The 17213-nt window shown below is 45.2% G+C and overlaps 1 protein-coding gene across 2 annotated transcripts in view; it reads left to right on the top strand.

Annotated features, from left to right (window-relative positions):
• The first annotated feature begins 15907 nt into the window (after window positions 1-15907).
• The window catches only part of INO80C (INO80 complex subunit C), a 31217-nt gene continuing 29911 nt past the window's right edge, over window positions 15908-17213 (top strand). Inside the window, exon 1 of one of the 2 annotated variants that reach the window (XM_056138196.1) lies at window positions 15908-16125. In XM_056138196.1, coding sequence (XP_055994171.1) covers window positions 15970-16125 — 156 coding nt within the window. In that variant the 5' untranslated portion in view covers window positions 15908-15969. Of the gene's footprint in view, window positions 16126-16208; window positions 16329-17213 lie in introns of those variants that run through there. The other variant, XM_056138197.1, reaches the window with a different exon arrangement.

Below are 17213 nucleotides of genomic sequence, written 5' to 3'. Positions count from 1 at the left end.
TTTTGGCATATCAAATACGCCACGGAGAGCTTGCCAGGCGCTGCCATGCAGGCGGGATATTCTCAGTAGCTTGCCAGGCTCTCCGAGAAGGAAGGAGGAATTGAACCCGGGTTGACCCTGTGCAAGGTAAATGCCCTATCTGCTGTGTTATCGCTCCGGCCCACTCTGCTAAGTAGTTAACAATATTTGATTACATTTAATATTCGAACACCAACCTACCAACATTACACCTTCCCACCACCATATTTTGGGTGTGTCCATCCTGAACCCCAACCCCTGCCCCAAAGCAGAATAGAAATACTTTATTTTGTATTGTTTGTTGTCATATATACTTTGAGTTTTCCCTTTAAACCGATCATATTTCTTGGCATCTATCCCTTCTCTGCCAAAAAAAAAATTAATTTTTTGTGTTTTATTTCTGGCTCACACCCGATGATTCAAGGAGTTACTCCTGGCTCTGCACTCAGGAACTACTAATGGCAGTTTTCAGGGGACCATATGAGATGCCAAGGATTGAACCCGGGTCAGGTGTGTGCAATGCCTTACCTACTGTACTGTTGCTCTAGCACCTCCAAAATATTAATATTTTGTTTTGTTTTGTTTTGCTTTTTGGGTCACACCCAGCAATGCTCAGGGGTTATTCCTGGCTTTGCACTCAGGAATTACTCCTGGCGGTACTTGGGAGACCATATGGGATGCCAGGGATTGGACTTGGGTCGGCCGCGTGCAAGGCAAATGCCCTACCCGCTGTGCTATTGCTCTGGCCCCAAAATATTAATATTTTAAAGACATATGCACACCTATGTTCATTGCAGGGCTTATTACAATAGCCAGGATATGGAAACAATGGAAATGTCCAACCACCTACAATGGATAAAGAGGTTGTGGTTGCAGTCTATATATATTTACAATGTAATACTTAGTCGGCCATAAGAAAGGGTGAAATCATGCAGTTTGCCTCACCTGAATAGAATTACAGGGTGCCATGTTAATTGAAGTAAGTCAGAAGGAAGAGAACAAAAATTAGATGTTCTCCCTTATCTGTGGTATACAGAGTAACAAGGGATTAAAATGCATCAAATGATGGCAACCCTTGGCCCTGCATTACAGAAGTGAGAATGCCAAAGGAAGAAAAGCACAGAGAGGAGCAGGGAATGAGGAGGCAGATTCACAATGATAGAAGGAAAATATTGGTGGTTTAGAGGTGAGGTTACTATGTACATCAAAATACAGGTTTTGGGGCTGGAGAGATAGTACTGCAGGTAAGGCACTTGCCTTGCATGCATCTGACTCAAGTTCGATTCCCAGCATCCCTTATGGTCCCCTGAGCACAGCCAGGAGTGATCTCTGAAAGCAGAGCCAAGAATAATCACTGAAAACAGTTAAGTGTGGCCCCAGTAAAGCAGAAAACAAACAAACAAAACAAACAGGTGTCGACACTATTGGAAGAAAATGATTCAAACTATAATCAGTAAAATTTTAAAAACAGGTCAGTTATTTTGTCGATAAGAAAGCCAAGCTGGACTGAAGCAATAGCACAGCGGGCAGGATGTTTGCTTGCACATGGCCAACCAGGTTGGATTCCCAGCATCCCATATCGTCCCCCGAGCACCACCAGGAATAACTCCTGAGTGCATGAGCCAGGAGTAACCTCTGTGCATCACTGGGTGTGACCCAAAAAGCAATAAATAAATAAATAAATAAATAAATAAAAAGAAAGCCAAGCTGGGGCTGGAGCAGTAGCACAGCGGGTAGGGCATTTACCTTGCACGTGGCTGACCCAGGCTTTGTTCCCAGCATCCTTTATGGCCCGCCAAGAACTGCCAGGAGTAATTCCTGAGTGCAGAGCTAGGAGTAACTCCTATGCATCACTGGGTGTGACCAAAAAGCAAAAGAGAAAAAAGGAAAAAGAAAGAAAGCCAAGTAGCGAAGGAGTTTGAGGGGTGGAGTCCATCTGACATGTGAGTCTGAGTTCAATGCCCTGCCCTGTGAGCCTCCTAAGCACCAGAGGGCCCAGGGGCCCCCAAGAACTGATGAATAGAGCCCCTAGGAAAACAATAATAAAAGGATAAGAGAAAAGAAAAACAAGCTCAGATGACTCATTGGTAAAGGGTATCCTTGCAAGTGTGAGATGGTGTGTTTGGTTCCTGGTGCCACCTATCTGTACTGAGAATGGTCACTGTGACTCTGCTGTGTGGGAGCCCCAGAACCACACAGTGTGAGATCTCCAGCACAGAGGCAGGTATGATAGCCAGGGTTCTGTGTGTGAGCATCACTTGCCCACTGCGAGTGCAACAGCATCACTTACCCACTGCGAGTGCTATAGCCAGAACATGCAGGAGCAACTTGGCGTAATCAGCATAAGCACATGTGCGAGCACCACAGCTAGGTGTGTGACTCAAATGTGTGGATATTTGAGTGTGACTCAAGTGTGTGGATACAACTACATGTGCATGACTTCAACAGTAATAGTGACAGAGGGAAGGGAGAAGAAGAGGAACAAAAGAAAACCAAGCAATAGTAGGGCTTAATGGCTCCTGGGTGAAATGCAACAATCTTCACACTCTTTCCTCTAAGGAAACTTGTTTGGAGCATTTTCAGTGGTTTATCATAACAAACAATACAAATTAAATTATTTCGGTTCTGCTTTGGGGCAGAGGTTGGGGTTCAGGATGGAAACATTCGAAGTATGGTGGTGGGAAGGTGTATGGTGGCAGGATTGGTGTTCAAATATTAAATGTAATCAAATATTGTGAGCTACTTTATAAAATAAAAAAAGGAAAAAAAAAAGAAAACCAAGTAATGTTTAGGAGGTACCCAGATCCAACATTTAACATAGGCAACCATTTGTGAGAGAAAGTTGTTTATGACAGGACATTAGCAGTGTCCTCCTGTTGTTCATCGATTTTGCTTGAGTAGGCCCAGTAACGTCTCCATTTTGAGACTTGTTGTTACTGTGTTTGGCATATTGAATACATCATGGGTAGCTTGCCAGGCTTTGCCTTGGGGGTGAGATACTCTCGGTAGCTTGCTGGGCTCTCCGAGAGGGGCAGAGGAATCGAACCCGGCACGGCTGGGCTGGCTGAGCGCAAGGCAAATGCCCTACCGCTGTTGTATTGCTCCAGCCCCGACAGGACATTTTTCTTGTTATTTGTTTTGGAGTGGGGACCTCTGAATGATCAGGCACCAGGAAATTAGAAATTCTTTTGTCCTATGCTCTAATGACTGCTCTTAAATTAATCCACCTCACCTTCAGGTGTTTTGAGGCAATATAAGCCAGGTCATTTGTAATTAAGAGAAACACATATATAAAAATAAGGGAGAAGGGGCTGGAGCGATAGCACAGCGGGTAGAGCGTTTGCCTTGCACGCAGCCGACTTGGGTTCGATTTCCAGCATCCTATATGGTCCCCTGAGCACCGACAGGAGTAATTCCTGAGTGCATGAGCCAGGAGTAACCCCTTTGCACCGCTGGGTGTAACCCAAAAAGCCTCCACCCCAAAAAAAATCAGGAAGAAAATAACACTGGAAGAATTCAACAAAGGGCTGGCTGACAGGGTGACAGGAATTCAGAGACAGCCCCCCCATGGTGTTGACAGGTTCTCAGGGAAGTTGGAACCAACAGAAGCTAGGCCTGAAATGATGGAAAGGATAAGCTGGGTGAGGGGTGAAGGCAATGAGACCCTGGGACAGAGTGAGAAATGCAAACCAACTGGGCTGACTGAAGGTCCTGCCTGAGGCAGCTGGAGAAACAGTGAGATCTGAAAACACCATCAAGCCACTGGGAAGATTCTCAGAATCTAATTCTAATTCGATTAAGTGGCAATTTGCAGAAGCCATTGGTTCTGGAATATCCGGGTACAGTAAAAGAGAAACTCATGAATTCAACCCCACAAGTGCTTTGATCAGATGCCAGTTCTAGCTGCTTGAGAGCCAGCAGGAGGATAACCAATGATGACGATACCTGCTGCTTAGGGCTAGTAAGGATGCTGATGCTGATAAGAGCACCCGGGCTTGTCAGTTGACTTTTCCTGTATTTAAATAGGAAAAAATCATAAGCGGGGATATGGTTGGGGTTTGGGGTGAGGAGGGAATATGGGCACCTGGTGGAGGGAAGTTGGCACTGGTGGTAGGATTGGTGTTGAAATATAATATGCCTAAAATTCAACTATCAGCAACTTTGTAACTCACAGTTTTTTAATAAAGAAAAAAAATTTTTAATTAAAAAAATCACAGCCAAGGAGCCTCAGGATAACCATGAAAAGCTTTACTAGTGAACTCAACCAAATATTTGTGAAAGAAATGATACATAGTTTTCCTCAGAATTACAGAGGAAGTAATTTTGAGTTTATCTATGAGGCCAAGTGTTACCCTCACATCAAAACCAAAGGTACCACAAGAAGAGAAATGTCAGACTATTATCTCTTGAACAGAGATACCCAAATTTAGACACATGATTTAGCAAATAAAGTTCAATAATATAATAAAAAGAAATGAATGCCATTAGAGCCAAGTGGGATCTACCCCCAGAAATTCAGAGTTGGTTTAACTTTCAAAACCCACACAATCTAAAGCAGCAGGGAGAGAAGGGCAGAATAGACAGACTAGAAGTGACATAAGGATTGTGGTAGAAGATCTTGAACACTCTGGTGGTGGAGAAGGTCAAATAATTTTGCACTTCAAAACTATAAATGTCAATACTAATGGAGCCATATTTTCTACACCACAATAAAAATTTAAGATAGGGCCAAAGAGATAATACCGGAGTTGAGGCTCTGGTCCTGCACACAGCAGACCTTGGCTTTATTTCCTTGGCTTTATATCACATCTGGTTCCCCAAGCACCAGCAGGAATGAATCTTGAGCACATACCTAAGAATAAGCCCTGAGCAATGTGAGGTATGGCTCCCTTAACAAAATTTAAATTAAAAAATAATGGGGGAAATGGTAAAAAAAAACATTCAATCTAATTAACCACATATACAGACTGAAAAGGAAACTATATTATCTTAATAATAGATGCAGAAAAAATATGACCACTTTTTTTTTCTTTTTGGGCTGTGGTATCACTCCAGCCCTGAGCACATTTTTTCTTCAGTCACTGTGAGATAGAGTTACAAAGCTGTTCATGATTGGGTTTCAGTCGTTCAATGTTCCAATACCATCCTTTCACCAGTGTACATCATTTCCCTCCACCAATGTCCCAAATTTCCATCCCACCATCACCCCCACATCCTGCCTCTATGACATTCTCTCTCTCTCTCTCTCTCTCTCTCTCTCTCTCTCTCTCTCTCTCTCTCTCTCTCTCTCCTCTTGAGCACTATGGTTTGCACTACAGGTACTGAAGGGTTTTCATGTATATCCCTTTACCTCCTTTCAACACTCAGCTCTTATTCAGAGTGAACATTTAACAAAATTCTACCTCCCTTCCTAATTAAAAACTCTCAGTAAACTAGGAATAGAAGGGAACTTCCTCACTCTGCTGAACGGCATTTATGAAAAACCCACAGCCAACATCATACTTAGTGGTCAAAGAGGAATGCTTTTTTCTAGGATCTGGAACATAATAGGATCATTTGGTTTCACTTCTCCTACCCTCCAACATTATACTGGAGATTCTGGTTAGTATAAAAAGTGAGGAAGAAGGAGCAAAGTTTTGAGGGGCTCAGCTTGACCTGAGAAGGAGTCAAGGCCCTCCTGGAAAAACACCTCAGCTGTTCCTCGGCATCTGAGCTAAAGTCAGATAAGCTGCTGATGCAATCCAGGTTAACCACCAGGTAGCTATGCAACTTTCAAGTATTCTCTTTCTTGGGGAAGAAAATCATAATTTCATTCTATTTTTAGTTTTCTTAGAAGACAGTTTCCTAAGAGATGGGACGTTTGGGAAAGCAAGCTTGTGGTGGAGCCAGAGCCGGAATGGAATCAATATAGTTGAGGAAGAGCTTGTCAGTGGTAAAGGGCCATCCCAGCATCTGGTTTTTCCACATTCATGTTGAGGGAGATAATGTGACCTGCTGAGAAGGTCAACAGGTAGGCCTGAGGGAATGGAATCTGAGGAGCAAGATACAGTATAGGAAGGATTTGCCTTTTAGTTAAATATGTAACTCTGCAACTTCTGTGTTGTAGCAGGACCAACATCAGACCAGTGCATGTTGTGTTTGCAGCCAGTTTGGTTGGTGTTGAGCCCCCACTTCTTCCCTTGTGGGAGGCAGTACTGGGCATGGTTGTTCTTGGGAAAAAAGAGACAGGACACTGGATCAGATCTTATTATTCTGCTTCCTTGGATGACCTTTGGGAGCTCTGCACTGTCCTAAAGATTCCTTTTCAGAGGAAAATGATCAGGAGTTTGAAGCTTCTATCCATGTTCTTCTGCCCTGAATCCCTCCTCCCACACTGTCTGTCCTGTAGCGGATGTAGAGGATGAAAGAATCATAAGAGAAGGAAGCAACCTTGTGGGAGATTATACTGAGGGGCAACATGAGGCAGGGGTGAGGGAGGCAGGCATGGGAGTTTCACAGTGGGCCCCTCACTGGCCAGGAGGGCTCAGTGATACAAAAGCCAGCTGGTCTAGTCAGTCACAGGGGAGCAGCAGGATTGAGGGGATAAGGAAGATGACACTGAGTGTATCTGTGACACGTGTCAGTGTTAATGGGAAGGTGTGGGCAAGCAGATTTCCATTACTTTCAAAATGCATACCTGTGAGGTCTCCGGATGGATGCATTTTAGTCTTTAACTGAGGAGTCATGAACCATTACATTCCAGGACTGGGAACAAATAGTTGTCCTGTTAGATAGAACTTTGGATAATGGAACTATAGGGGCCTGACCCTCTACCACTCAATTAGTCAGTCCTTCTTCATACCTTGCATGGTTTTGGGAAGCTGTGTCACTTCTGAAAATAAGATAGACATGTCCTTGGGTGGGAGTCGGGAGAGGAGGGGAGGCAGATCTACGTTTGGGTCCTGGATGCTGTATCGTAGAATCTAATAAAAGTGTTTTTGAGGTTCTTTAGCTGTTTTTTGTTTTTCTGTTTTGGGGCTACACCAGTGGTGCTCAGGGTTTATTCCTGGCCCTACACTCAAAGATTACTCCTGCTGGGGTTCAAGGGACCACATGGGTGCTAGGAAGTGAATCAAGTAAGTTGCATGCAAAGAAAGTGAATTACTTACTGTTCTATCTTATCGGTTCATGCTCTTAGTGGTTATTAAAATAAAATAACTAGGAAAGATGAAAAACTAGCAATTGCCTCTTCTCTTATTATCATCAGTAACCATAGCCACGGTGATCCTCCATCTGAACCCCTTCTTGGGCTTGGCGCTCTCTTTCCTCAGCAGATGAAAATGTCAGGTCCTCATGCAACAAGATTTTCTTGCAGTGAGGACTTGAGTGTTACCACAAGCGTCACTATCCTGTGCTCCAGTCCAGACTTGAATGAGGAAGAAAACAGCAGAGATGGCAGGGTTGGGACATGTCTCCCCACACTGGCTAGGCACAACCTTGTCCTTGTTCCCTCTGGATTCCAATTGTTCTGCCAGTTCAACCTTGCTACCAGGAACAAATTTAACACCACTCTGGTACATTGACTCTTTCTGAAAATTTCTTTTGCTCATTTCCTACCTACTCATTCAAAGACCTTATGTGAATCTAGACAGAGAGGAACCAGAAAGTATATAATGAATGAAGAATTTCTCGTGGAAAATCAAAAAACAAGCCAAGACTTTCATGGAGATCAGCACCGCTTCATAAATAATTTAATGGTCCAGAACAATTGCATGCATTGCTTGAAGATTCACTTCAGTGTTATTTCTGTCATATTGAACTGCCTCTTCTTTTGCCAGTGGGACTTACTGGCAAACATAGCTATTCATTATAAAGTTCAATAAAAACAATGCCTTTATAGTCTTGAATAATTGAAAGTCTCACTTGTTGGTAATGCAAAGGCACATTTGTATGATCACTTACTAAAACTGGTTGGAGGTTTTAATCCAAAGCTATGACCCAGCAATTTCATTCTTGGCATAACCCAAAAGAAATATGTTTATGTGTGTTGGAATGAAAGATATATGTAAGAACTGGAAACACAGTAGTGGGCAAGGTGCTTGCCATTACCTGGCCAACATGAGTTTGATCCACAACACTCCTGAGCATCTGAAGGAATGATCCCTAAGTACAGAACCAGGAGAAATCCCTGAGCACAGCCAGGTATGACCCAAAAACCAGAAGAATAGATAAGTTGTATGCATTCTCACATGGAAAAACTACAGCAACGAAAATGAAGCACTGCTACATAATTCAAAGATGAGGCTTTGGGTTGGGGATATTACTTAAATGGATTACATATCTACTATGCAAGAGGCCCTGAGTTCAATCTCCAACACTGCATGTCCCTTCCCTCCCCCAGTACCATCAGATGTATCGCTGGTGGCTTTGGGTGCTGCTGAGTTCGAAGAGCCCTATATCACTGGATCTAAGCACTAAACGTCAAGCCCGTAAGACTAGGCTAAGTATTTCCTGTGGTTACCCCTGTGTCCCCATAGCACTGAAGGGGAAGCAGCCCCTAAAATAAAGATGAATATCACCACAGAATAGGCACATAAAAGAAAAACAATGTGTGTATTGTAATTATAAAATATTCAGAAGGAATGCCTGGTTTTGAAATTCAAAATAATGGTAAGCTCTAGGATGTAGAAGGGATAAACACTGGACATAAAATAGAGGCTTTTCAGGAGCCAATAATGTTCTTTCTTGACCTGAATTACCAAGAATGTTCACTTTATAAAAAAAATAAAAAGTCATCAGACTATGCACTATAATTTGTGAGATTTCTGTGTCTGAGTTATGTTTTAATAAAAATGCTTGTTCTAAAAAAATTTCAAGTAAATCAGATTGGCCAATACATCTTAGGTGAGGAAACTGTGCCAAATATTAGAAGGATTTAAAAAAAAAAAAACACCCTTGGTTGGCCAAAGTGATAGTACAGCAGGAGGAAGGGTACTTGCATGCAGGTGACCTGGGTTCCATCCCTGGCACCACATATGATCTCCCGAGGCCAACAGGAGTGATTCCTGAGCACAGAACCAGGAGAAATCCCTGGGCACATCTGGGAAAGATTAAAAAACAGAACAAAATAAGACAAAAAAAAGTCACTGACCAACCAAATAAATTTTCTAAAGTTCACACACTGAAGCACTTGATTCCTAGACACCCATTGTCTGCAATAGGGCCTTACTCATAGAATTGTGATGATTTTAGACATACTTCTAACACCCTTTGAAATCTGTCACTTAAGTTTATGGCACATTAAAAACAGAAAATATGCTAAGTATATGGTTGTGCCAGAAAAGATGTATACATCCAACCCTTCAATAGAAGAAACGAGTCAGACTAAAACTGCATATTAAAATGGAGGGTCATTTAATAGAGGAGCATTAATTTAATGCTTTCACCACTACCAATAAGACTGAAGAGATAATATAGGGAGTAAAGCTCTTTCCTTGCATGTACTTGACTGGGGTTCGCCCCCCAGTACCACATTTAGTCTACCAAGTCCCATCGGAGTGATCCCTGAGCACAGAGCCAAGAGCAAGCCTGAGCAATGCAAGGCATGTCTCCAAAACCAAACCAAAACAAACAAACAAACCCAAAACAAAACACAGCAGCTATACCTCATAAGAACTTCCTTATATTAAGAGTACAGATGTTCATGTGTTTAATTCACACTGATTCACCAACCTTCAAAAAGTATGTCTCTTTATGGCAAACTCATAGAACATTTCAGAAAGAGTCCCACAACAGGATGAGGAAATTGCAGAAGTGAACATGGGCTAAGGAGGATGCCAGAACTCATCCTCCATACAGGTCCATGGATTACGCCTAATATTGCTGCAGCATTGCTAAGGCTAAGCTGGGGTGTAGGGTGTGTGTGTGTGTGTGTGTGTGTGTGTGTGTGTGTGTGTGTGTGCCCATCTAAGACCTCTGGGGAAAAGTGAGATGCAGGGCAGAGGAGGGCATGACAGCTGGATTTATTCAGAAACTAACCATTTAGCAATTAAGTGTTCGTGAGTTAAAAAGCAAAGGAGATGGGTCGTAGGGCACAATAGCAGTTTTATAGCATGAATGATGAATGGCTTTCTAAAATACTGAGAGCAAAGACATCCATTTCATTTTTTGCTCTTCCAAACAACAGTAAGATAGATCCTCAGGAAACCAAGAGGTTGCTATGGACTTCTGTGTCCCATAGACCTCTGTCTTCCCCTGCCTCTTTCCTACTGGGCAATAAGGTAGCTAACACTGTCCCTCACTCAGAACAGGTCTTTCTCCCTTGCTTACCAGGCCTCCTAATCTTCTAGCCCTGCCTGGTGTCCCTAGGGCTGGGCACACTCTTAGAACTGTCCTGGTTGGATTCCTTGCCTAGGGCAAGGGTATCTAGGTGATTGGCACTCTGGAAAGCTCAATTTCTCAGCCTTTTGAAGATTTCTTTTCCAGATTAAAATATGAACATGTCAGGGCAGAGTGATAGGAGAGAAGGTAGGGGGTTAAGGCACTGCTTTGCAAGTGCAGATCCGGGTTTGATCCTCAGCACCCCATATGATCCCTCAAGTTCCACCAGGAATGATTCCTGAGCACAGAGCTAGGAGTAAGTCCTGAGCATAGCCAGGTATGCACACCCCTCCCTCCTAAAAAAAATTAATAATCTCAGCCTCTATATCATTCATTCACCCATTTCATTCCATAAACAACTTGCCCAGAGCATTTTCTAAAAAACAGGGGTGACACCAGCAGTGCTGGTGGGAAGGGGCAAGGTCACTCCTGCTGATGGTCCCAAGTTGGTGACATTTCATGCTCAGCCATGGGAATTTAGTGCTGGGGGCCATGAAGGCCACACCCTGGAGTGCTGTATGGTGGCACTTGGGCTACTCCAAAATATGCTGGCGGAGGGGCGTGAGGGGTGGCGGGGCATGTAGCACTGTGTAATGCATGGGTAGACATATGCATCTACCACTGTGCTATTTCACCAACTCTGCCCCATTGTTTGGGGACTGATTTTCTCTGAATTATCTTCAAGGGCAAGCACTGCTGAGGACAACAAAAAGTCATATCAACATAGCAGCATAGCAGCAGGGCTGGAACCATGATATAGGGGAAAAAATCAAAGCAGGCTGACAGTTTAAGAAAGCAGGTGTTGTCACACCTGGAGATTAGCAAATTTGAGGTTTGGGGAGAGCAAAATCAGGACAAAATCTCAGAGATGGAAGAATTATAGTAATTACATTTGTTTTTTATTTTCTTTATGGTATGCACAGAGTAAGTGTTAAAATAATAATTCATCTTGAGTAATGGGTGGGGCCTCTGGTGAGAGAGGAGAAAGGACCAGTGTTCAGAGGGGCTGTCAGAGGGTGGGAAACAAGGATGGAGAAAATACCAGCTGGAACACCTGATTCTGGCTTTCAGAAATTAAGAGTGATATCCCACTATTTGGAAAGACAAATGTCAGTCTTTTGGGGACATATTTGTAATGTTAAATTAGTGTTTACATCACATGCATAATTTAAGATGTAATCCCAGCAAGCAAAGGGGCTCTAATGCAATTTTCTCTTAGCGAGACTTTGCAGAGTAAGATCAACCTTTAAGATCAAATTTTAGAGAAGAGATGGCATGAGCATGGGGATGATAGGTGTGGCTGTGGAAAAGGGGTAAGGCCCAGCTGAAGGGGTTGCCACTCAGTCGAGGCAGACAGTGCATCCTGGAGCTGAGTAATGCTCTGCTTAAGTGCACATGGCAGAACTCTGGCACCTCCAGATTCTTACAGATTCTTCTCAGCCCTGTCTGTTGAACATCGACTTTCCCAAAATTTCCTTCGCCTTCTCCCTCTTCCCGTAGCTTCTATATCCCCTTCACTGAGGAAACCTGGGCTGCAAAATGGAAGCCACAACTTCCTGCTAGCTCATCTCCACTTTCCCTCTCATGCTCCCCCATTTCCAGGTAAAATGGACTACCCCAGATTTCATTCACTCGCCTCATCTGATCCTTCCTGAGGACTCGAACCCCAGTAACCAGGGGAGTCCCTAACCTACCCAGGATGGCCCTCTTCTGATCCTACTCTTTAGCACTGGGGGCAACCCTGCTTCTACAACATGCCCTGGATGCTGGGACCCCAGAATCTCCAAAAATGGTGATGTCTGCTGCCAGGGACACTGTGGGCTTTGGTCCTGGTATACACTACTGGCCTGGTCTTTCCTTCTAGATCAGTTTTCCCCAGGGTGGGCTGTACCACCACTTTGGGTTGCCAGGACAAGTCTGAGGGTAATAGTAACCTGAGATGCAACTGGTGTGTGTGTGGGGGGGGGGGGGGAGCAGTGATGATTTTTCTGAAAAGGGAGTGGAAAGATAATTAAATTTGGGAACTTTTGTTCTAGACCAGCATTTCTCAATTAGGAATCATCTACTTTCCTAAGGACTCCCAGAATATTTCGTAGGGGCCACAAGTGAAAACTATGTAAATGGGGGCCCACAGTGCAACATCAGGAGACCAACTGGTAAGATGGAGCAGGACAGGAGAAGGGAACATGGGCAAAAGGGAGTCACAGTCAGAAAAAGGTTGAGTAACACTGTTCTAGCTAGTGGTTATGTAAAACACATGGCAGCTCTGCAGATCATCACACCAAGGCCCTGCAATGTTCAGGAAACAGTGGCAAAGGAGAACCCACCTCTGCTCAAACACCCTTACAAACCACAGGCACGTACCTATATGATGTGGTGTGTGCTGAAGGAAACAGGCTTCTGTGAGAGCCTCCTTGAGGAACATGGCTTAAAAAAGTGAGAACAGAGATCAGAGGCGTTCCTGAGAGTGATATCCAAGGAAAGAGAAGTTATCTCCACCATCACGACCACTAAGAACTGCCCTCGTATTCTGTAGGTCTCTGGCTATCGCTGGGGATACCATGGGCTTCTCTGCAGTCTTTTATGCTGTGCTGCATTTCCTCTCTACACACCGTTCATCCTTTTGTGGTGAGTGTGAGCCAGGGAATTCTGAGGGTCTGGATAGTAGTTTCAAGGCTTCTTCCCAAAGAGGAGTCCCATATTCACAGGATCAGCTGTTGTTTACACAGAGAGTGACAGTTGTCACACTCACACAGTTACCACAAGATAGACACCCACTTCCATCCAGCAGCCTGATCCCAGAGAGCCACTGTGCTTCCTGAGATTTGCTTCAATAAAGTAGGTCTTTATGTCTGAAACAATATGGGACAGTTTTGCAAGGACAGCTGTCCTTTGCTAACTTCCCCAAAGGATGTGTGGCATTCATGAGAGACATCGAAACAGCAGGTGCCAGTGAAGAGGCCAGAGGGGCAGCATGTGAGAGAGTTTGGGTCACGGCAGAGATGAGACATGTCCTTCAGGTTCTCAGGAATAACTGGGGAGAGAACCTAGGAGAGGCACAGACTTTATTTCAACAAGTGACAATAATCACTGGTGATGACTTGAAGCAATAGATACCAGAGTTTGTAAGTTATGTATGTGGTGATTGGCACCACCAAGGGCAATGCAAAACAGATTTCTCCCTAGTCAAAGCATTTTGCCCTAACTGAGATATTCATATTTCTCTCATTCTTTTGGCCATCATTTGGTGATATCTATAAGCTATGACTATCATTGAGTGCTCTGGCACCCAGTACTTAACAATTCTGGTAACTGTTTAAAGGGACCTGCCATATCAAGGTAAAAGGGCTCTAAATATAATAAAGTAGCAAGATGAGATTTGTAAATTAGAAAGTTTATTCAGTCAATTATTGTGAAGTTCTCCACGCCAGACTGTTTTCACTCAGGGTGCCCCAGAGTGGGGTGGGTGAGAGCCCTCCCCGCCCCAAGGGACCCAGCCCCGGCACCTGACCTCTACTACCCAACCGCCGCCATGCTCCAGGCTGCTTTCTGGACCACGCAGCTGCTTTGTGATCGCGCGACACATTATAAGACACTTCCTACCCATTTTCATTAACTACCACACCATACTTGATGGGCTTCAGACAGTAGGCAACAAATCATAGAGAGAAATATATAAATATATGCCTCTAGGAGAGCCCGGCAAGCTACGGAGAGTATCCTGCCTGCACGAGCAGAGCCTGACAAGCTCCCCATGGTGTACTTGATATGCCAAAAACAGTAACGACTACAGGTCTCATTCCCTTGACCCTGAAAGAGCCTCCAATCATTGGGAAAAGACAAGTAAGATGAGGCTGCTAAAATCTCAGGGCTTGGAAGAATAGAGACGTTACTGGCGCCCGCTTGAGTCAATCTATGAACAATGGGAAGACAGTGATGCAGTGATTGTGAAATTCAGTTCTGGGTCAAGGGAGATTAGGAAAAGATAGGATTCAGATTCAGTTGGGGACTGATGTATTCACCAGTGTAGTAGTATAGAAAAAGCATAATGAAGGTGTGGCTAACTGGAATGGAGACTGGGTGCAATACTCAGGGTGAGGTCAGGAAGCCAGGATTAAAACCTAGTTTCTGACTGGTTGTATCAGTGAGATAAGAATGAAGAGAACTAGGCTTAGGTCTGGAGACTGGGCTATGGGAGGGTATATTTCAACTCTGGTACTCCATTCTACTAAGGAGAAATGAAAGTTATTGTTAGTCCTAACTGTTCTCTCTCTTGCATCATTTTGCAATTGATTTCCTTCAAATGGCCAGATTCAACTATGCCGCTTTCCTGTATTAGGACACAGTAGTAGCTTCCACTATTTACTGCAGAATTTCATTCACTTTTATTTTAAAATTATTATACTGTATTAATGTTGTTTTGGCTTTGGGCTGACACTCAAAGATCACTCCAGGTGGTGCTGGGGACCCTTTGAGGTGCCATGGATCAAACTGGAGTCACATCTCTTTGGTCCCACTGTATCAATGACTTGCAAGGTACTGTAACCTGAGGGAAAGGTGAATAAAATATTGAGGGCCTCTCCCTCATTGAACAAGCAATTATAAAGCAGGCAGCTTATGTTACAATGGCTCTGAGGAAGCACAGAGTAGTATGTGGCAAATAACAAGACAGTGTTGGTGGTGTGGGGAAAATTTTCCACCAACGTTTCTAAATAACTTTTAGCAAATTTATAAACTGCCTGTAACCTCAAGTTAAACTTTCACTCCTTCGATCTTGTTAAACAAAACTCATCTCAATTAAAGATTCACGAGCCAGAAAATATCCCACCTAGTTATCCAAGGGGTGCTCTGAAGACCGTCCACAGTGCAAGGGCTTACTCTAGAAAGAAGTGCGGGGAGGGAAGGGTCAGGTCAAGGTCATTAGCAAAAGATGGGCCCTGGTAAAGATCTTCCCATAGGGGTCAGCAGGAGGGGAAGGTGCTTAAAATGTTCACCTCTGGAAGACATCGGAACGGAAAATAGGTTGTGTATTAAACCTGCGTGAGACTTGGCATAAAGGACTCCATTTTGCACCCATTTCTCTTACCAATATTCTCTGCAGACATCCGGAGTACGGGGTGGGGAGGTCGGGGGAGCTACCTAACAGGTTCCTGGGGTTATGTGACTTGAAAGTCAAGCACACTTGACACTTCCCATAGGCAGGCTTCTTCCACAGGAGGAGGAAAGCTAGCAACCTACTGTTAAATATCCCAAGTGACTAATCTTGAGTGGGAGAGGTGATTCAATGGTCTTCTGACGATTTAAGGGAAAGACAGAAAAGAAAAAGGAGAAAGGAAGCTTTCTAGTGCACAAACACTGGGGATTTCCAGGCGTGGGCCTGATCTCCAGGAGCAGCGGGATGCCGCCTCGCACGCCCATCCCCGCCCCCTGCAGCACAGACGGCTCCGGGCTCCGCCTTTTAGATTGGGCCGAGGACTTCAGCGAACGCTCAGAGTCCAGGCCGGGTTTTCAAGGCGGAAGTAGGGGCGATCCGGAAGTTGCCGGGCCAGCTCGGGAGCGAGGGGGGTGGGGGAGGAGGGAAACCAGCTAGGCATGGCGGCCCAAATACCAATTGTGGCCGCCTCATCCACCCCGGGAATCGCCCGGAACAGCAAGAAGAGGCCAGCCAGCCCTTCTCACAACGGCAGCGGTTCCGGGCTCTACAGCGCCAGTAAGAAGAAGAAAGTGTCCGCCTCCGGCTTGCCCCAGGTACGTTGGCCAGCAGCCGCGCCCGCGCGTGCGCAGAGCCGCGCGGGGCGGAGCGAGGGCGCGTGCGCAGTGCCGCGCGGGGCTCGAAGCCGCGTGCACGGGGCCCGCCGTGGGCGGAGCGAAAGCGCGTGCGCCGGGCCGCGCGCGGGGGCGGAGCGAGGACTCGAAGGGCGGCGCGGGAGCCTGGCGCCGGGGACCTTGTGGTCGATGCGGGCTAGAGGTGCCAGGGAACCTCGTTTGGTTTTTGCTCAGTTTGGCTAAGTGGTTAAACCAAACCTCCCTTAGGCGGGGTCCCAGCTGAGGTGAGGACGTGATTCCTGAGGAGAATCTCCCGTTCTAGGTTGCCTTTAGTTCCTAGCGAGGCTCAGGACCCTTTTTTTTTTTCATTTTTTTTTTCTGAGTTTCGGTCAAGCGGGAGTTAGCAAGTTGTAAAAGGGACATTAGAGCAAATTTTAAAAGGGACATGATAACTTATCTCGTATACAGACTTTTAGCAAGTGTCTTCAGGCGCGGAGGGTCTGATAGGGATGGACTCCTTCACCGCCCGTTGGGCCGATACGGAAGGCCTCTTTCACGACAATTTCTCAGTCCCAGTGTGGGCTTGAGTTTTCCTCGTGGAGTTGTTAGGAGATGTTATCAGCTTCCTGGTGGTCGTCAAGCCTTGGGCGTCGCACCTGGCGCGGTCTTCGTGGCGCGTGAGCAGCGCGGCTCCACGTTGCCAGCGTTTCCTCAGAGCCCTCAGAGGGCAAAGGTGCGAGTTTGTTCCTTGTGACTCTGTCCTATCCTGCACCTTTGCCTTGAACGTGGCTTGGAGATATTGGCGCTGCTTCCTCCTAGGGGAGTTTGGTAGTGCTTTTTTGTTGTTTTTTTTGTTGTTGTTTGTTTGTTTTTGGGCCTCACCCTGATGATGCTCAGGGCTTACTCCTGGCTCTGTGCTCAGGGACCGTTCCTGGTGGGCTTGGGTGACTATATCGGGTGCAGGGGATTGAACCCGGTTTGGCCGAACGCCCTATCTGCTGTACTGTCTTTCCAGCCCCGGTAAAATGTTTTCCTTTTTCCTTTGTAAGTACTTAATTGAGCATTGCCTT

Source organism: Sorex fumeus, unplaced genomic scaffold (assembly GCF_029834395.1).
Source record: "Sorex fumeus unplaced genomic scaffold, SorFum_2.1 ptg000128l, whole genome shotgun sequence".
Lineage (NCBI taxonomy): Eukaryota > Metazoa > Chordata > Mammalia > Eulipotyphla > Soricidae > Sorex > Sorex fumeus.
The sequence above is the reverse complement of the archived record's forward strand: the minus strand, read 5'-3'. Positions and strand labels throughout refer to the sequence as shown.